Source organism: Mixophyes fleayi, chromosome 5, assembly GCF_038048845.1.
Source record: "Mixophyes fleayi isolate aMixFle1 chromosome 5, aMixFle1.hap1, whole genome shotgun sequence".
Taxonomy (NCBI): Eukaryota; Metazoa; Chordata; class Amphibia; order Anura; family Limnodynastidae; genus Mixophyes; species Mixophyes fleayi.
In genome coordinates, this window is record NC_134406.1 from 51,856,101 (window position 1) to 51,878,900 (window position 22,800).

The 22,800-nt window shown below is 38.9% G+C and overlaps 1 protein-coding gene across 1 annotated transcript in view; it reads right to left on the reverse strand.

The window, feature by feature from the left end:
- Window positions 1-22,800, reverse strand: part of VILL (villin like) — a 70,335-nt gene that overhangs the window by 42,264 nt on the left and 5,271 nt on the right. Inside the window, exon 2 of the mRNA XM_075212191.1 lies at window positions 7,612-7,687. Within this exon, the coding sequence (XP_075068292.1) occupies window positions 7,612-7,674 (63 nt within the window). The 5' untranslated portion in view covers window positions 7,675-7,687. The remainder of the gene's footprint in view (window positions 1-7,611; window positions 7,688-22,800) is intronic.

A 22,800-nucleotide genomic window follows, 5' to 3' on the forward strand; every position in this document is an offset into this window, starting at 1 on the left:
GACTGATGTGAATGAGTTCTCTGTACAGCGCTATGGAATCAGTGGCACTATATAAATAAATGACGATGATGATGATGATGATAGATATATGCCAGATGCCAGTCATCTGTAGCATCGCAACACTACCGAACTGCCAACACCTGTTGCACAAAGACCTTACACCCTAAATACTGACAGTCACCTTGTTGCACAGAAACCCCCCAATTGCCACAAATACTACACTAAGATAGACTACTACAACTGACTGGTAGATCCAGATTGGAACAAATGTGTGCTACAGCTTTACACAGCTGAGCCACAAGTATGTGTGATTCATGACTTACTGGAAATAAACTAAAAATACAGAACTTAATAGGAAACAACCTTCAATCAACTTTAGTATCTAGGAAAATATTCATTCATTCAATTATATCTGAGAAATGGGTAATTGTTTAGTCTCTACACAAACGCTATTACTCCCAGTTTAAAATAAAAACTTTGTCATTTGGATTTTTCTAGGGATAAACAAGTAATTTTCTGCAATTTAGGAATAGAGATTTCAATGTTTTCTTTTTTACACTTTTTATTTGTTTTTACACTGAGCAATAAACATCTCCTTCAGAATTTCCAGATTTTAGTGAATGTCATGTATAGAATAACTACAAACTAAACAAAATTCACCTCTAGTCACTTCTCTAGAGCTGGATGAAGCATGTTTAGGTTTAATGTCTGTTAGTATTTCTAGGTTAGAAGCAATAATCAGGCTAGTTGTGAGTTTCACTTTTAGCAGTCCTCGTTCCCGTAAAAGTCAATGGATTCACTGGTATTTGGACAATATGAGTATCTATCAGACAACACAAGCCGAGCACTGAAGTCAAACAAGCAAGGTCAATCCATTTGGTCAATGCAGTACAAAATCATCAGACAAAATCAGTGACAGAAACAGGTGGAGGTCGAAGGCAAGTGGCAATGGTTCAATAATCAATAGAACACAAGGGTCAACAATGAGTATCACAGAGCAGTAAATGCACTCAAATACTAAACCAATAACAAGTGAATAAGTGGACCCTCATTTATAAGGAAACTCTTTCTGGAAAATTGTTTTTGAACATGTTCTATGTGAACATGTTTAGCAAATACCCAGATAATAAACCTATAATAATAATAATAATAATAATAATAATAATAATAATAATATAATGAGTGACTAAGTGATGACAGATCTGGACTGGACTATAGATGTTACAAAAAGGATTGGCTGGAAGATATACTAAGCCAGGAGATTTATCCATCTGATTTTGTTACATTTTATGTTATAAATTTGGACTAAGGACTGCAGCTATCAACTCTCTGGAAAGATTGGGAAAGGTTTTCGGTGAATCTTTGTGTTCATGCAGGAAACTGTGAGAAAGAGCATCCTGTTTGATATTCTTATTCCCTGGTCTATAACATAAGGACCCCCTTGTCTGCCTAGGGATCAGTGTGCCAGCCAATTGAATCCATTATACATTTTTATGCTGTGTATACACAGTGGTAGGGTATGGGCACCTTCTACTAACTAGAAAAATCATTACTCAAATGCTCACTTAACTCCTAACAATTCCTGATCACTTATATCATAGTATTCTTCTGTGTGGGAACATTTTCTGGAGAAAAATATGCAGGCAGGAAGTTTTTTGGGATGACTGAGTGGAGCTTACTCAGCACCTATCTCAGAGTCATACTCCCACAATGAATGTTTGATAACTATGTAGATGACATAAAACAGGCGGAGAGATAAAATCCTGCTTTTAGTTTCTGAAATGCTGAACTGCTTCCTGGGAACATTTACAAGGATTAGCCTATTTCTTGGTTGAAGCAATAATAGATTTAACTAAAGAAGAGAAAGCATCTATAATTATTGTCAAAACCCAGGAACTTCAGCGTAGATTTTGAATCTTTGAGATGTGCCCACTCCAATAAGGACTTTAGCTGGATCCATATGTGCACTAGAGTTAGAAATTATGTAACCTTGCAAGTAAAACTTAACAGCCTCGAAAATAAACTTTGCTAACTTAGTATATAATGATTAATGGAAGACATCCTTTATCACCAGGGATAAACTCTGCAGTCCTTGAAGCAAAAGGCTAGACAAAAAATCCTTGGCCGCAGTGGAATAGTTATTTTAAATTAAGCAAAAAAATCAGTGTTACCCTTCAGACTGGGGAATTAGGATTCCTGTTCATCAGTCAGGATTGGCACTGGCAGAGTCAAGTAGTGGAGTCTAACGGACCCCCTGGTCTTCACCAGGAACTTCCGCAAGGTGGAATGGACTTTGCAGCCAGGAGTCTGCAGGCTATGGACCTCTAACTCCAACCTGACATGACTAGCTGGGAAAAGGTGTCAGTAGTGAGGCACCAAATCAGTAGGCAAAAAGCAGAGGCAGAGTCCTCAATCAGAAACAATTTCTAATGGACAACCATGGAGACGGAAAATATTGTGGAAGAAGAGAGAGGCCAATTTAGGAGCTGATGGTAGACATTTGAGGGGAGTAAATTGAGCCATCTTAGAAAACCGGTCCACTACAAATCCATATGGTATTTTAAGCCCCTTGGATGGGTGAAGGTCAGTGATGAAGTCTATAGATAAAGGAGTCCAAGGTTTATCTGGGATAGGTAAATGTAATGAAAGGCCAGCAGGGCTACGAGGAGGCACTTTACGGGGAGCACACACAGTATAAGCAGATAAAAAATCCTTAACATCTTGTTGAAGTGTAGACCTCCAATAACTCCTGGAAATTAATTCTATGGTTTTCTTGTTGCTGGCAGGCCCAGAAAATTGTGAACTATGAGCCCAATTTTAGAGGTTTCGCACAAATATTATATGGAACAGACATCTTGCCGGGAGGAGGTTAAGAGGCACCAAGAGCTGTGGTGGCTACAAAGCAATTGGGCTCTAATATAGTTTCTGGCCTAGGACTAGATTCTTTGTTCGAAGGCTACACCATCCGTCTTACTGTTCCTGGAACCTGTCCTGAAGGTAATCTGGCCTCAATAGAAACACACAGCGCTGAGACCGGTAAGTAAAAAACGGATACCGGTGCAGGCGTTTGACAATTAGATAAGACACAGTACTGGGGAAATTTACTAAAATGCTCTTTATTTGTCACTTTTCAAAATGCCATACATCTCCAGTGGTACAGCTAGGATAAAAAGAATGTAAAAAAAACCTCCGGCCCCTTTTGTAACAGCTACTGAGATTCCCAGCTCAAAGCTAAGTAGCTTTAAGCCCATCCTGGCACCTCTGGCCTATGGGTACCAAGGTAAAAATGTTAAAATATAGTGCCTATTCATGTGCCAGCATGCACTGGGTCATCAGTCCATACTTGCACTTGTAGTGGCACAAGAGTGCCGCCTTAGTATGATAAAACTAAAACTATGTCCCCTTAGCATCTAATAAAGTTTCAATAAGCATCTGCAAATTATTTATAAACCTCTAATTACAAGCGGTTCACTGGTTCTGGTGTTCATAATCATCATTATCCGCTACTTACACCTACCCCTGAAAATCTGCAAATAAAACTGCTTTTTCAGTCGTCTGTGAATATGCCCCAGTCTGAATCCAAACGCAATTGCTCAAATACCAGAGAAAAGTGCTGACTTTAAAAACTTTACTCCAAAACAGAACATCATTGGCGAATGTCTCAAAATTCTCATGACTTCCTCAATTCTCACTTCCTATCCTCAAATTACCACTCCAATCTATGGACACTGCCAAGCAAATATATTTCCAATCTTTTACCACCAGTAGGCTTCTAACCCCAAATGCCTCTTTATTACATTTGAATTTCTTCTCTTACCCTCCTACACCAACCCCTCTGGCCACCATTCTCTGTATTTGATCATCCGCCTCCTCTTCATTTCAGTTAGAGCACCACAAAGGCTTGGTCCTAGGCCCTCTGTTCTTCTCTATCTATACCACTTCTCTTGGAAACTAATAAATTCATTTCGGTGTCAGTATCACTTCTATGAAGATGGCAACCAAATATATCTCTCCTCTCCTGACCTCTCACCATTCTTCTGGTCTGCCTTACTCAATGTCTGTCTGGTATTTTATCTTGGATGGACTTCTGCCGCCTCAAACTTAATCTCTCAAAGACTTAGAGTTAATAATGTTTCTATCAGTTAGCAGAAGCTACCTACCTGGCATATCTATTTCTGTTTATAACATGACAATAAACCCTACCTCAAGCTCACTGTCTGGATGTAATCATTTACTCATAACTGTCATTTATTTCCCACATCCAATCTATATACAAATTCTATAGTCTGTTATTATTAAGCAAGATTGAAGAGTTATGTATCTACATTAACCCCAATAGACAGATTGTCAGTAGGAAGTTTATTTAATATTTTAAGTGCCTAAGAGGGAAAAAGGGATCTAATAGTTAATGCTTTGTTACCAATTGATTGGCTAGATATTGGATTCATTAAGTAACTGTTTATTTTCAAAAACAGGTATAACATGACCTTGTGTGATATATAACTTTTAGCCTACATATACTAGCTGTTGTTGACGTTACTGTTTCCATTTTTAAAAAAGGGCTAATTTCACCACCATATTGGCAGCTGGGACAAGTCTCACCATCCACAAGCTATCTAAGAAATTTGCATTTCTTAAGCCCATTTGCTCTTCTTGTTGCCATTCATTTGGCTGTATATTGTTTGGGGGATCTTTGCCTCTCTGCTGTGGTGGGTATTCCAAAAGATTCGGTGAGGCAACAGGAAAATAGAGAGAATCCGGAACATCCACCTTATCTATACCTTTGTGCCCATACACCACCCTCGAGGTACCACACATACATTTAGAAGCATGTTCAGAACACAAACATTAGACACTGCAAAAAACTTAATTCATGCATTCATTAACTCCCGCATTGACTATTGCAACTACCTTCCTACTGGTCTTCCCCTGGCTAGACTTTCATCCCCAAATTTTAGTTTGAATTTTGCAGCTTGATTAATTTTCCTTGCAAAACCTTTCTCTACTGCTGGTCTACTCTGCTTGACCCTACATTGTCTGTACTTTACTGAATCCAATGTAAAATAATTTATTATCTTCCAAAGCCATTAACAAAACTGCACTAACATAATGCTATTAATATGTCTCAAAATATCTATCAACATGATCCCTCTAATATGCCCAAGATCTGCTCCTCTCATCCTCACTCAGTACTTGCTCCCATTAAAGGTTACAGGACTTTTTTAGGCAACACACTCTATGGCATTCCCTCTCTCATTAGACTGTAACGTAGTTTTCAACCCTTTATGTGCTCCCTGAAAACCCATCTCATTAGGAAGGTTGCCACCTTCTTAACCTCTCTAGGCTATTATACCCAATTACCACCGCTCCACACAGTTCATTGAAAACTTACTTTAATTGTCTTCTATACTCATATGCTGAAGAAGTGTTTTGTACTTCTAAATAATAATAAAAATAATATATAAATAACATAATGCAATCTAGTGATTTATGCAGCAAAGGGAAAGACAGGAGACTGTAACTAAGTGACTGTAAATAAAATAAATCTACCTGACCCATATGACCTGGTACCTGTTCATCTCATCAAAGATAACTGTGCACCTCTACACCTGCATCTGCACAACACCTATTCTACTGCTATCAAACCTGTTTGCTCATTTTAATTCACAAGACCCCGAGGTGGAAGAGACTGGCCTACAGCAGGAGTTGCAAGATCGGACGTCAGCCTAACCAGCCACCATCCACACAGGCACACAAGAGTATCAGCTGTTCACTAATGAATATAACTTCCTGACTGGCACAAGATGTTTCAGCCTTGGTGTCATCTGAAGCCCAGGGGCCTAGAGCAATGTTTGCTATAAAGAAAGTGCAATCAAAGAGACTTGCTAGGAATTATGATTCACAGACCTCTCCCAGATTAGCAGCTGGTTTGAGTCTAAAGAAATTTAGCGAGGGTTAATCTGCGCTTCGTTTCTGCACTGGCTGTGCTGGTTGCACCTGCTACTATCTAGCACTGAACTATTCCTGCATCACCATACACCAGGGAACGCAGCAACGTCCAATTCATCTTCAAGCACAAAGAACGCTTACAACGGGGAGCGGAATGGGTGCATGCACATAGGCAATGTACAGTAAGAGCGTTATTTGGGCATCTCAAAGGTACGTGTTTTTCTGTGGTATCACTTGCACCAGCTACAGGTCAGGTGTAAGTGCCGATTACTAGTGATGACGGCTGTGTATGCTAGAACATGTGTTTGCAATCAGGAGCAACTGTAAAATGCATTTTATATACAGAAGACATTAATAACATCCTAACAAATGTATTTTATGTAAAAAAAAGTGTATTGTTTGTTAGAACAAAGCAGAACTAGACTCGTATTCATCAACAGACAAATCTTTACATCAGCTCCTTGTTGAATACGGTTGTGCACATGTCCGATGTATGTGCATTTTATTAAAAAAGCCCATAATGTTCATTTTGTGTTCCTTGATGAATGAGGCCCCTGATGTACACTGCAAAAACAACTTTGTTCTCACTGTACGTATTACGTTCAGCCAAAGCACATACAATTGCAGAACAAGATAGCATAACTACTGGAGGAGTCGAGGTATGGAGTAGGTGCATCAATCAACTTAGCTTTGTAGAGCAATGCAAAAATTATATTTCCTTTTGCGACACATGATTATTGAAATGAGTAAAGGCGGTGGCGGAGCGCACTTTTATGGGTGCTCGGTGCTGTACAGAGGGCCGCATGGTCATTTTTACTCTGCTAAATGATTTGAATTTAGCACCAGCTCAGAGCACCCATCTGATACTTTTAATGGGACTGAACTTGCGCTCTCATGATGTATTTTGGCAGGGAACCGTAATAAAAAAGCTTCATACACACAAAAGTGCCCCAATAAAAAAATCCCACGGTCTGCTCTCTCTTGTGATTAAGCCATAAATAAGGAAGACAAACTGAGCAATATTTTGAAAGAAAAATTGAAAAGTTAAATTGAATAAAAGGTGTGGGACTATAATGCTATGAAGCTGGACTTTTATGATTACACATTTGCACAGTGCTCCTCAGAGCCGTAACTTAGAATTCTAGCGCCTGGGGCGAGAAAGAGAAATGCCGCCCCCCTAGCCCTAAATTTTAACCAAATGAACCTAAAATATTCCTAAACTGTGCCCCCCTTCAGCGCTGCGCCCTGGGCGGTCGCCCCTATCGCACAGCCCTAGTTACGTCCCTGGTGCTCCTCTTCAGCCACTCTGCAGACCTATGCGTACTTCAGGTTTTAATAGATGCTTTCTGAGGGCAGAACTTCCCAAAGTAACAGTGCAAAACCAACATGTTTTAATGTACACATCTAGTGCACTTTATAAAGGAGGTTCAATGTGTTCACCGGCACTTGGTTACCCACAGGTCTTCCAGTCAAAACTATATTTATTTGCTAACATGAGGACTTATCTGACAAAGTGGCAAACATAGTCAAACCAGCAAGGTCAATCCAATCCGTGAATTCAGTACAAAACCATCAGGTGAAAGAATGGACAATTAAACTTCTTGTCACATTGCTGTCTCAAAATTACGGAATACATAAAGATAAAGGAAGTGAAACTCTTACCTCGATGGACCATATTTGAAGGCCAGGGTTCCTACTGATGTTACTGAATGGTTGTGTGCTCATTTTGGAAGAGAAGCTGCAAGACAAGATTTGAGAAGTATGTGTTAAAATCAAATGCATTTGCTCTTAACTGATAATTAGGTTTGAATGTATATCAACTTTTGTTAAGTAAATATACGCACTTCTGTACTATCAACCAAAATACACCGCACTGGGTAAAACCTTATACCCAGAAAATACTTCCTTCTTATATTATTATTCCATATTAATTATAATTATTATTAATATCAAAGTAGAGATGCACCCACACATATGATTCAATTACACAGATGTGAGAAAAAAGACAAGAAATATGTACACCGGGGCACTCAAAAGGTTACATCTTCATAAAATATGCTAATAAGCTACATTACAAATACTTTCTGTTACTCTAAATTGTAAAATAACAATAATAATAAATTCCAACTTATTAACGAAAGTTAAAATAATAATGTAATGAAAAAATTATGATTTGTGATGAACACTGCTAAAAAAGCAGTTTCACACTGCTATTCCACGCTGCTCCTGTTGATTTTCTGTTCACTTTAATTTCGTGCTTCTATCATCATCATCATCATCATTTATATAGCGCCAACATATTCCGTAGCGCTTTACAATTGGGGACAAACATAGTAAACTAATAAACAAACTGAGTAAAACAGACAAAGAGGTGAGAAGGCCCTGCTCGCAAGCTTACAATCTATATTGTGGAATGCTCAATTACTCCTTTTATTTATCATTTTGATTGCCTGATCTTAATAAACTTAGAATGTGACACCTCAATTTGGTCTCTGTATGACATTCAGGCGAGCCACTTGAGGGAGCCCCAATAAGCACTTAATACATTTTCTAACTCACACTGGACTGCTTAGGGTTGAAAATATTTCACACCCTATCTCACAATGAACTACTCAGTGTTACCCAGTCTTCCACCTCTCAATATATCATGTATATGTCAATTCAAATAACTAGAGAGGAAATGCCTTAATAAACACTTTGCGTAATCCCTAGACTAGATAGGGTTTACAGAAAGTGTTTAAGGCACTTCCCATCTGTTACATATATTTCTGTACTATGCATGTGTATCTAGATTTGAGCATATCTTAAACTTGCAGCTCCTTACACTTGCAGAAGCAGAACAGAGGCGGTCAAGTGTAAGTTGAGTATAACAAGTACATGTAAGTGTAGCGTGACCCGTGAAGATACAACCTTGGTTGCATCCCCAGTTACCTTATTTAAGAGGTGTATCTCTTATGAGTATTGGAGGCCTGGTGTAAAGATACCTGATAATGATGACACCAGCAGCACTACCTAGCCACTTCTGATTGGCTGCTTGCCAGATGACAGTATTTCATTCATTAGCATTGCAGTTATATTATGTCAAGTCACATCCAATGTAGCGAAAAGGGAATTACAGTTATAAGGATTAACCCATAATATAACTGTGGTGAATAAAGCATAATCATAAGGGACTGCACTGAAATACTGTATAACAAATTAATTCATTTAGTAAGCTAGAGGGTAGTGAAAACAACTTCAATGAAACCTGCTCTCACAGGGTTAATGACCTAAATCAATGTGTAAAATGTGAGGCCAGAAGTACTGGCATGTGTCTATTCTGTAGCTCTGTAGAACCAAGGACTACAAGATAACATTGACACCTGTAGGGAGAAATTACTCATGTGGTGAGCTATGTCATGGTACTAGAGTGGTTTTTTGACACTTGAACAGACTTTTACAGAATCGACCTAGCAGGGGTCTTACACAAAGAGACTTGGGCTTTTGTGATCACATGATGGCTTGCTATATTTTATATAGGCAACTATAATTCCATTCCCAAAACACACTTACAATCAATATAGTTAGGTGATCATACACATATTCATAAATAGTATGATGAAGGGCAGCCCATACGGCAACTAAAGCTGTCTGTTATGCAGGGGATGAGAGGAAATGAGTATTAGCTCAACAAATCCACTTGACCTATCTCTGTTTGGTATCTGTAGACTGGTAAATTTGTACTGGATTTATTAATGATAAAATTGGGTCTGTGTGACACTCCCCTGGAAAGATATTTTACAATTTAGAATTACATATTAAACAGGGAAGCTGTACATTGTGGTTGTAAAACTGTGTCACAGGCTTCCCCTGGAGACCAACCTCTGTAGGAGGGGAAAGGTGGAAAAAGTGTCTTTGAAAGATGGAACCACCTACAAGATATTGTCAGACATCAATCAACATTGATAAGCTGTCTATCTTCCAAGGTAATTTCCCTTGGAGCAGGTTATACAACTCGTATTTAAGTTTATGCTCTGAAACTTTGTCCGTTTTATTTTCAATCTGTTTTGCTGTATATTTTGTCACCTTTTATTTTATTTATTATATATTTATTTATTGTTTTTATAACCTGTAAGCATTGTACATTTTTATATAAATTTAACATTTAATAAGTGCTGTCCTTATTGCTCTAAATTACTTCACTGACTGTTTAGAAGAGGTTTATTGCTTGGCTATGTCAACCTTTTAAATACTAGTGTGGGAAGGGTTAACTCTTTTAGCTATCAGAGCGCAGAATGTGGGCGATTGGGTAATTAAGTCATAGGTGTTCTACGGGCCTTATACGTAAATAGGGGCAGTTGGGGAGAGGTGTGGAAGTGTAAGGCTAGGTTGGGCCAGTTAAATCTGTAGCCCAAGGGATTGATAAGAGCGAGACAGACTGGAATTCTTTGTGTTCCCTTACACAGTGAACTTCCAAGTCACGAGTGTGCAGAGTGCAGTTGGTGACAGGTAAAGGTAGTTAGGAGAGGTTTCTTGACAAAATAGAGATTATATATCGTTTGACTATTTGATTACTTGATAAGTTATTCCGGCAATGTCGGCTCTCCCTTGCAGCCATATATTCAGATTACTTATATGTAATTTTACTAGAGGATGGGAGATTCCCACTGGTTTTATAAAGTGCTAAAACGACAGATATGGGGGTGTTTGTTTTCCATTACATTTTATATAGAAAATGTGGGTTTCGCCTTTATTAAGAAGACTGTCAAGACACTATCTTGTATGTATGACACTTCATTTTATTATATTATGTACGAGTATGATAAAGGGACTTGCACTTACTACTAACACTGTCAAACTGCATCTCTGCGCTATCATGGGGTTAAATATGTTCATTTGTACGTCTGACGTATCGCTGAAGCGGAAACACTCTGTTTTGAGGACTTGAGATAAGTGTGACCCTATATACACACACGTAAGGATTAAATTTTTTATTATTAGGTTTGCAAAATGCATCCAACTCTACATGAGACCCTGAATGGTTACATGAAAGATTACTTTTTAGAATTTACAACATGTCTTCTACTAAAACTAGAGCAAAATATTCACAAATATTGAACAATGGCCCATTGGGAGCTCTCAATTGATACATTTTATGAATGAACTTCAGTGACACAATAACTTTCATTCATACCCTGAGTTACTGGAAGAAAGAAGATCAAAAGAAGAATGCGGTTATGGTGGGAGCTGCTTCCTCAAATTAGCTGTAACCATATCAGACTATGAGTGCTGGTGCTGGATTCATTTTTAGGACCCGGTTAAAGTAATGTGGGTTTTTAAAATGATTAACTTATTATTACTTCTTTTAAAAGACATTTTAATCGACAGTCATTAAAATCAAGTTGATAATGATGCCTGGCATATCTACTATGCAGCCGCATCGAGACTTAAAGATACTTGCAGCATAAAATACATATATGTTCAGTCTGCCACATTGCATTCAACTCTAAATGAGGCCCTAAGTCCCATGTATAACCGATCCTATGTCTCCTATGTCTGTAGTTTAATGTCATGTGAACTGTCGTACAGTATATAAAGGACCTTTTTGAATATATTCAAATCCACAGAGGAAGACAAACATGCCACAGGTTAGTAAAAGGATACAAATGTGAGATCTATACAGACAGTGCAGCCCAGCAGTTTCAAATGTATTTATTTTGGTACTGCATCGATAGTGACTACTGAATCATACAGTGTGCGATTAGCTTTTAGAACACAAAACACACTTCATAATCTTTGTGGGTGCACTTCATATAAACTCTGCAGAGATCAGGCTCTTGGGCGTATGTCTGTTTGCTTAACATAAAATACGCACATTTGTATCGCGTATGTCCCCAAAAAAATTGTACGCTTAATGTGATCTGACACTTTCACCTCCTTACATTTGGAAAGGGGGGTGTGGGAAGGAAGGGGAGGTCCAAGACAGCCTGAGTACATTAAGGGAGTGTTCAAGTAACTGCAAATGAGGCAGATCAGCCTGGAGACACAGATACACCTGTAGCCGCATGACCTGCGGCTTCTTCAGGGCTGGTGTAGATACACACTGATAAGGACAGTTGCCAGTATTAGCTAGCTGCTTCCGATTATCAGATTGTGGACACAGAGGTAATGAATTATAGTTCCCACACTTCATTGAAGCAATCTTCTCGGGAACCAAATGGTAGATTATTTCCTTGACTGTATACATCAAGAACTTTTGAACAAACCACCCTTTTTTTTTACTTTACTGGAAGAGTTCTACAGAAAAGTGGGTGGGGCTATTCAAATCCATGGGGTTTTAAACAAAGAAATGTTTTAGTATTTTTCTATTCTATTACTTTGTGTTAAACCTGTGAGCTCGCTTGACTCAAGCATATTATTCAAACCTTACAACATAACCCAGAGATGCTTCCCCTTACCAGGATGGCTGTCCAGCTCGTCTTGCTATCTACTACACTATTGCGTGACACTTCCTGCACAGAGAGAAAGGGCAAAGCAGGATCCCTTCCCCTCTAAACAGAATTTCATTTTGGAACCTTAGAATGCCAGCTTGTGCACACGCTATTCCTGCTGCCATCATTTCAGTGTTCTTTAGAAAAAATGATTTATTATGACACATTACCGTTTTCTGTGATCTGTATTAAAGCTCTCAGCCTGTAGTCTCATGCATTTATGTGTTCACAGAATTCCTCAGTGATGTCTAATATCCTTAAAATTGGGAAACATTATCTCATATTATTGCATTAGTTTATTACTACCCCCTGTGCAAATATGATCAAACTGCGTTCATGCACTTCACATTCTACAACTACTTCCAGGCGTCTCATTCATAGGTCAGAGCATCACCTTATTTGTGGATGGCAAGTAAAAGGTTAACATGATATAATCTCATCTCTTATTCTCTGCATTGGCAGGAAGTCAGTGTAGTACGTGGCTGTATATATTGTATTATTTGTTACCTGGCAGGTGGCCTGTTCTTTCACAAAGGCTGAATTCACCATTAATTCAGGTACTGTAGAGTGATACATTCAGGTGAGAGCTGTTTATAGTGTTTCACAATCCAATAATATCCAATACAAACACAGTGATTCCAGTAAAGAGCAACTGTATCCACACCATTCATGTTTTAACTCATTGCAAATTACTGTGTTAATTTCCAGGCTGCTTACCTGCCAAGATGATCCGTTTTACCTTGGACACATTGCTCTGTCCCCATCACACTAATTCCCCAAATGTCGGAGCCTGGACTGAATAGAATGATTGATTCTAGAGTTTCTTTTTAAACAATTAATTCAGCCCACATAAATACTATGCGGATTTAACCAGGAAAAACCAGTGCAGACTACTGTGTCCTGTCTGAAATGGATTGTGTTGGGAGGTATGAGACTGTGATTTGCATCGTTACCATATGTCTCAAATTTCAAGGCACAGTCGCTGGTTATAAGGAGCTGTCCCTGGGAAAGTTCCAATTTTTCAATATTGACCAACTCTACAGTATACTTCCTCTGATTGTGTGTATTAAATGTACTTTTTACTTTCGGCTTTATAAGTTATTCATTATTTAAAATTAAATAATAATTTGACACTATAGGGCATATTCAATTAGGGTTCCGGTTCGCGGGATCGCGCCGGAACGGGCCGCGAACTTAATCCACGTTACTGCAATAACTTGGATTTTCGTTCGCACCCCATAGGGTTGTGTACGAAAATACGCGTTATTGCGGTACCGTAATACCGGCAAGAACGCGCACTTTTCGCGGTAACGCGCGTTACCGCGAACCGGAACCCTAATTGAATATGCCCCTATAAGTTGAGTAAGCATTTCATGGTAGAAATTGTGGTACATCAAGGACCACGTATACTATACCACGCGTGATGTGCTTCATTGCACCTGTCCATCAGCAGTGGGGGTAGAGAAAAGGGTTCTGGGTACTGGGGGTGCGTTGAGAAACAGGTTAGGAAACGAAAATTGTGTCTGGTACTTCCATTATCACCTCCACTATCACAGGGGTTCCCCCCGGCCATAGATTACAGTCCTCTAAGGCTCAGACTCAAGTGTTTACCTAGAAGTTATTTATAAATGTTGGCAATTATGTATATCATGCACAACAGAAATTCTACAAAAAGACACACCAGGCATCAAGGAACCTGTCAGGAAAATCAACACATTTAGAAATCTGTTTCTAGTTTATAAAATGTCACATATGGAAAAATACTAGATATTGCTGGATGTTCAGAAATATTACGTTTGAAAATCTAACTACTTAAAATGGTTACTTTGCACTTTTCTTTGGAGAAAACGGTAGAAAGGTAGCTTACAGCTCTCTTATCACTTTTCTGATCCACATAAACAGGCAACCTGCTTTGTATCAATGTCAAAAGAGTGGAAGTGGGTCAGATACAAATACAGAATATTGGCCTTCAGTAAAAGTGCTGCCTATGACCTGAAACTGACAGTGTCTCTACCATCCATGCTCTGTATCAGTGACTAGAGGATCTGACTTTTTAATGTTTGCTAAAGGCCTCTAGAGACAGGAATCACAGGAGACAGGTAAAGCGATTCCAGAAGCTGAATGTTATGTAAGTAAAATCTGTAATATACCACACATGGCTCATCAGGGATAACCAGTATGATCTTTTACAGAAAACCACAAAAAGACATTTATCTTCCACACTAATACAATCGTTGCAAGTCCAGGAAACAGATTTGAAAAATGTGGTTATGTCCATAGTCTGAATTCACTGGAATCACATGTTACAAGTAACTTTTTACGGTGTATTCATGGTTGCAGTACAATTAGTATAGAAGAGTAGTCTGATATATACCATCAGGCCTGAGCCTCCCTTGAGGTCCTGGCAGTGACCGAATATTGTGGGGGGATGGGGCTCCAGCCACATCTATGACCCCTAACTGAGCCACATTGATTAAAGGCTGGGCAAAGTGACGGATCAATAGCTTCCTATTGGTCTGCATGGTACCACTCCTCCTAAGCTGTGTAGGGAGCATCTTCAATTGTCCAAGCGGCGCACAAAGCCTAGGGGAGGTCTGCAAAGTCACACGCACTGAGGTTGCACACTACCTGGAGGGTAATCCAAGAACCGGTAGAACAAGGGCTCGGGATCTAATATATATAGTGTTATAGTACAATACAGACTAGCCCTCACTTAAATGAACAATACTATTTCACTTTATATATTGAAAAATATGTTATTGCAGAATAACTATGGACTCATTGGGGAAGATTCAATTGCTGACGTTGTGCAGCGCGGACATCACCGCGACTACTATAGTGGCTGCTAATATATCTGGTCAGTGTGTGTAGGTGACAGGTCAGCTGTAATAGACAGGTACATAAAAGTATATAGAGTGAACATTCCAGAGTAGAACCTATAATCTGACATCACCAGTGGCGGTGTTTCACTATCCAGCCACTGAGCTCAACCCCTTGTGCCTGTTTGTCCAGTTCTCTAAAACCTCATCTTACACAATGCCCTGAAAATTCCAACTCACCATTGCTGTTATTTCAGATGATCCATCTGCTCTTAGTACAAATCTTTAAAGAGCATTTGAAATTAAAGGGATTATTGCACGCCGACTCGTACATGCACTCTGAAGCTATTACTAAGTACACAGCTAAATACACTGCTAAATACACTGCTTTATCTTTCATGCATCCTTCTGTGCTTTTCAACCAAGTTTTGTGCTTATCACATGACAGATTTCTGTTACCGTAGTATAGGAGACAGCTCTGCTGTGCTCCCTGATTTGTGTATATGTTTATCCTTAAAGCAACTTTGTGTCACATCCCGATGCAACATAAATAAATGAGCGCTAAATAGCACTGAAATAAGTTATAAAGAAAAAGCTAAATATGTAAGTAAAAGTTATCATTAATAACAAGTTTCAGTTCTATATGTAGTTAAAGGCACCACAAAGCACTGAAACCTATCACAATATGCAGTATTATCATGTGTATTGGTAGCAGGTGCTTCACATAGGAGTGGTTCCTGAGTTCTAGAGCAATTAAAATCCTACCATGCTTAGGGGTCTAATTTTTTATAGGGAGAAAAGCTCTAGATCAGGTGAAAACTAGAGTTCTCCATATTTACCAAAGCCTCCCGGTCAGTGAAAACGAACACTGGCGAAAGCCTTCATCAAGTAAATAGAATGAGGAAGCTATTTACTGTGGATAGGATGGTGATAGCAGGGGGATTACTTAAAAAAGGCTTTATTTAAATTAAATCTTTCTTTTAATCGGAATGGTCTTTACTTAATTGTTTTTCTATGTTTTTTTAATCATTTTAATATGTATATAACAAGTCTGGAACTGAAAGCCTAAGTCGGTGCTGTGTCCTGTGTACATGGGTGAACCCTTAAGCCAGCTCCTGCAGGGGCAGATGGACCAAACACTGGCTGGTGAAGCAGTACAAGTCCTCTTACCACTGCCAGCCTGTATCACTGGTGAGCTGAGCATCGCTCAGCTGCCTCGGCAAACTTTTATTGTTCAATTGGGCGAAAGAAGATTTTCTATCGCTGCAATAAGCAGCAATAAAAAAATGTTCCCTACCACCGGGTCTTGTTAAATAGATTCTTATATGAGTCATGTGTTAAAGTTGTCCAACATTTTGGCTATTAGAAGAAGAGACTATAATGACTTTAGGAGAACGGTGAATATGTGTATAGGTTTACCAGGAGAGACAACTTTGGAAAAAGGATATCTGGTGCCTTGCAGGGAACAGTATTTTCCACACATATTTACAAAACCTTAACTTATACAATTTCTTATAGAAATGGAGTCACATGCCTTCAAGAGATCTAGATAGGTTCTATGATCAGGTGAACTGAAACCGCTGTTTTAGCGTGTGGTAGCTCATCGCTTAATTAAAGCACTTTATGTCAGTGTTTCTTTTATTTTAGTGGTTACTTATTGTAAGCAGGACCTTGTCACTGGAGACCAAGTCACACCTTTCCATCAGAGGTCTTCAGACGTGGGACACAGTAACTTATAGGTAAAACAAACTATGACCTGTGTTTTATTTTCAAAAGGGTAAAACAAGACAATGCTTGTGATACAGGAGCATAACACAAGGGTATAAATCAAAATGATTTGAAATTAAATAAAACAGAGGTGAAAAAAACAACTCACTGTCTAGGGGTCTAAACTTACACCAGTTAGTATTGTGTCTCTGTTACTAGTGTCTCCTAGACATCTCTGTCAGAATGTAAATGAGGAAAGTATTTCTGCTCCTCGCTGGTTACTCAAATCAGCCTGATTTGCTTCACGGCAGCACCTGCTACTCTCACCATTCTGTACCTCAGGTTCAGCCTCTCTCAGCTGTTATACACAGCTTCCAATAGTCTCCAAACTTTACTGACAGATCCACTGTCCTGCTCCATAGGCAGTTATGGGTGAATCGCATAAAGGGTGAATTGTTTTGGACATGCAGAATGCCCATAGAGAACCAGGCATGGGACTATGTCTTATGTGTTGCATCCTGAAAGTAGACTGGTTAGAGCTGCGAATTTTAATTTTGTTGCTTCTCCTACATATTAAAATGTTGAACATTGCGTATTTCATAACATTTGATTTGTTTTTTTCTTTGAAGTAAATTACAAGTATAAACTTAAGAGCTGAGGCCTGAGATAAGCACGAAGGATAATAAAATTTTGAGGCTGTGTCACTAGGCTTTAGTTAGTCCTCGGGATCAAAAGTTTAACTGGAGGGGTGCGCCCGTCTGATGTCACAGGAGAGTCTTTAAATTAGGATGGGCGGAGATAGGATCAGTCTCTTGAGATCCTGGCGTTGCCCACCCACCCTTCATGGTTGTTACATTGATGCCTGCAGTTAGAGGCAAGCTGGTCCGGGATAGATATACTATGCCTGGCATTCATGGAAGTGCCAGTAGAAATAGTGGATGGAGAGTGGCCGGAAAAAGCAGTGGAAGCGATGCCCAGTGGTCGGGTGCACAGTACGGTAATGGGCACACTGATCCCGCCTTTCTCAGAGCAGTTGGTTATAGTCTCGGTCCAAATTCCGTCCTGATGGGTAGACTTGTGGGTACGTTCACTTAACCCAGAGGGAGTGCGCTTCAGTAGTGCCCAGGACAGGTGTCCTGGATGTAGATATGTGCGCCCGGGGTTAGAGTCCCCATTTTTTGCGGTTGTCCCTTAGTTGATATGGGGACTTCCTGGTTGCCTGGCAGAAGTCATGCACTGCTCTTTTCTCTACCAGCATTTAAATAAAAGTTCTTTGATTTGCCACACTTACGTCTTGTGTCAATTAATTTAAGTGGTTAAAGGTTGATAAGAGGTTAAGTGAAGTAAGAGATATCAGCCACTAAGCATCTTATCACCTTTGTAGACCATAATATCATACGAAACTATGTTGGACTGACTTTGCAGGTGACACCTGGTGAATTAGATTTTTTTCTAATAAGAAGTTCCTGTCAGCTGTTAGAATGTTTTGCCCTTCCTTTCTATAGAACTTAGGTCTATCAAGGTATAATGCCAGACTGCCGACAGGCCATCAGATATTCCCCCCCCCCCTCTTCCCCATCCCCAACTGCTGTTTTATGCTGACTTTTTTTTAATAAGTCATGAAGTACAGGGCTGGGGAGAGCAATAAAGCCAATAATGTGAAAATTGGAGGGTTATATTATACTGTTTAGCCACAAACCCGCTGAGATTGTGACCATCTGTTATCTCTAGCTAAAAGCAGAATAAATAGAGCCTTAAAAGAAGTACACTAAATTTTGTAATGGCCATTTTTGTATAAAGATGTTGGGTTGTCGGCCCCTTATAATCCCCAGATAACTGTAACATTGCTAAACAGTCTGTACACTGACATGTAAAGCAAGGACAGCTCTGGCAGCAATTACACTGTATAAAAAGCTTTGGAGCATATAATATATTCTGTGGAAATGTAACTGGGGAATGTTAGTAAATATTTGAACTTCAGGTGTGTTTCACAATCTAGATTTCACTCAGCTTTTATTTCCCTTTCCCTGGCAGAGCACAGGAATAAAGGCACAACAAGCTATGGGATGGTCAAGGCTGACAGTGATTTGCCCTGAGCACTGCCAACATAGGATTAAAGTATCCGAAACATCTACCAGTCAGCATTGTTTTCAGAAATAGTATGCTGATAACTAGACTAAAACATTGTCCTTAGGTTAATAACTTCTCAAAGTGCATCATTTGCAGTCATCCCAACACTGGCACCATTTTTGATTACACGGTTAACTACACAAGCCTCCTACTAAGTTTCTTGCCCTTATGACTCAGACCCTCCAACATGATTCATTCCACACAGTACAAAAGTATCTGAACCCAAACTTTTCACGTCTAACTGAGGCTGCATCTTACGTGTAAAACCATTTTCCTGGCAAATAAGTGAAAATTCCATTTCTTCTGATAATATTGTGTGAATGATAAATGATACAGAATGATAAAGTGGGGAAGTGGAAACATTAGTTTAGAAAATAAAGAGAAAGCTGATCTTTTAAGTATGTTTTTTGTCTGTATCATCGTCATCATCATCACCATTTATTTATATAGTGCCACTGATTCCGCAGCGCTGTACAGAGAACTCACATCAGTCCCTGCCCCCTTGGAGCTTACAGTCTAAATTCCCTAACACACACACAGACAGACAGAGAGAGAGACTAAGGTCAATTTGTTAGCAGCCAATTAACCTACCAGTATGTTTTTGGAGTATGGGAGGAAACCAGAGCACCCGGAGGAAACCCACGCAAACACGGGGAGAACATACAAACACCACACAGATAAGGCCATGGTCGGGAATTGAACTCATGACCCCAGCGCTGTGAGGCAGAAGTGCTAAACACTCAGCCACCGTATTCACAAACAATGAAATAAATGAAGTACTGTAGATTGTGTAGTGCTAGTCTACGCACACCATTAAATGTCACTTGTCTAACAAAAATGAGGTGTAGGAATAAATAAAGTCAGATAAAGTACTGGGCCCAGATGGCACTCACCCATGTGTGCTAAAGGAACTTAGTAACTATGTGGTAACCGAAAGACTAATATTTTAACATATTAAAATTATTGATCTACATTTGTCTTGGGTAAATTATTTGAAGATATTTTGAAGTAGACAATAACTCGTTAAACACAAGTAGTGGTTGAATGAAGGACAGGTCACGCTTAACAAACACAATTCATTTATACCAGGAGGTAAGTTTCAAACTAAATCTTCATAGAGCAATTGATGTATCTATTTGGATTTTGCAAAACTTACTTACAGGTTCTTATGACCTTTGTACACGTTGCGATAGGAAGGAGAGGAGGACACTGAAGCCTGCCGGTAAGATCCCTCTCCTGTGATGCTCTCCCCTAAGGATAGAACGGCTAATGACATCTTCAGATGGTGTTAGCTGTCGGTGTCCAGCTCTGAATTTCGGGGCTTAATATGGCATTTAGACAACTTTGGGGACTGCATCTGAGATCGAGTATGCTGGGACTGCAGCAGATATCTCCAATATCTTCTGCAGTCCTCTTATAATAAATAAGCACAGTACTTTAATTGCTGGCATAAAACCTCTTTGGAGATTCATAAATAACCCCTCTAAGTTTCTAAACAAAGTGTGTACTACATAATGTTGTACATGTTCACATGCAGTACCCCAATGGCTCAAGTGTAGTGCAGTAATATTTTTTGGACTCCCATTAGAGCCACATATCCTCTAGTGGCTAATCCTAGGGGCACATTCAAATAAAAACATTTTCCTAACCGATTTTATTAAACACCTTAAAACACTTAATTTACAACACTTTACTTTATATGTAATGGTTTACACTAGCATGGTAGTAGCAGCTCTAAATTCATTGAAACTTAGGGGTATATTTATCAATTGTGGGTTGTTACTTCAGTAAATATAATTTTGTATCGCTGCATACCGCACCGACACAAAATGTACAGCCGCTTGCATTTACTATGCCACTGCTTGTTGGAAAGCACTGACAACCCCCCTCCTAAACTAACTAAAATCTCCTTTATAGGTAACCTAACGATGCAGGTGGATGTAGGATATGTCCTCTATGTGACTACTGCTCATGCGCATAGCGGCGGGACCCTGCGATGGATCTATGGCTCGCAGCTTAAAAAATAGACCCCTTGATGGAAATATGCATTAATAATATTATACACCTAAGGTCTCTATATTTTGGAACTATTTTATGGAACCCCAATAATGGGCAATAAAGGCTCCATTAGACATATAGTAGGGGATTTATAAAAACTGGTGCAAAGCAGACATATGCTGTTGCAGTGCAGTTTAAAAAAATAAAAGCAAATTGATTTTTTATAGACATCACCACATTTACAAAATAAATAAATCTGTATTAAATTAATAGAAACATATGCTCCATTATGATTACCACTTTCTGTTAAATCACTGTAAATAATATTATAAAGCATAAAAATCACATTGGTGACTGCTGAGATTTTTTAAGTGAAGTTCAGCCCCTTTCATGGTCTCCTGTCCAACTTCTATGGCTGATACTGTTCATTGTTGAGAACTACACATTGGAATTATGTGACACATGACTTAAAAAGTAGCAGCTTTAAAACTTTTTTTTACTGTTCTATAATTCATAATCATCATCAGCTATTTATATAGCGCCACTAATTCCGCAGCGCTGTACAGAGGACTCACTCACATCCGTCCCTGCTCCATTGGAGCTTACAATCTAAATGCCCTAACTCACATTGGTATAAAAAAAAACACTAAATGCTACACTCAAAGTAGCACATTAAAAAAAATCAACATAATCATAGGTTACACCTTGCAAAGTGAGCAAACAAGGAAAAAACAGTAACATAATTAACAGTATTATTTATTTAAGCCAGATAAACTATTGGTCTACTTCCAATATTTCCATTTATTTTCTTATTGAATAAGCCTGATCTTACTTAAGCAACGTTGGTATTAATTAACATTCATTCAACATAAAAATATTTAAGCATTTAAACCTCCACCGATGTAGCATGACAAAGAGGGATCTTCAAGATGAAAATAATGAATGTTCAAATCTGTTTTTTATGTTCTTTTTAAAACACCAAATATAGTTCTAAAAACGTAAGTGTGGGCATGATATGTTAAAGGGGCTTCCAGAGTTTCTAGGGAGGAAACCCCAGGCTATGTCTCATGCTACTTAACCTAATTGGGTTTTTATAATAATCTCTCATATTAATGTTGTAAGTTATCACTGTATTTTCCCCAGCCCCCCTAATAAGGTGCTTATGTTATCAGAGATTGGGCTTCCTTTACCCCATCTGTTTTGTGAAGACAGCTTATTGCTCATATACCAATAAATTCAATGCAACAGAAAAGGTGTCTGTGCTTTCAATTATAGCTAATAAGTTCTGTGTGCATTGGATATATTATTATTACCAATAGTAACCCTTTATATACAAATGGAATTCACTAACATTAAGTTCATATTACTCTATATTACAGATGCAGTGAAATACAGTCCCAGGTGGCTCACTGTCAAGTCACTAAATATTATTCCATACAGGTAAATAGAACAAACCAGTTCTGAAGCAGTTTTTCCTGCCAGGTGAGAGCGCAGTGTAATTAAAGTCAGGACACAAGACAGAGCTGAGTTACACCCTTTCTGTGCTGGGTTATTCCACAACTCTGAACAAGTCACTGATGCACCGAGTTAATGTTAGAAATCCTTCAGCACCCCACCAAGTCCTACCTTTTTCATCATGCTAAAATGTTTATGTAACTTGACAAAAGATTAAGGGGTCTATTTAATAAGTGAGAAATGCCCTCAATCACAAAAAAATTAGATTTTTT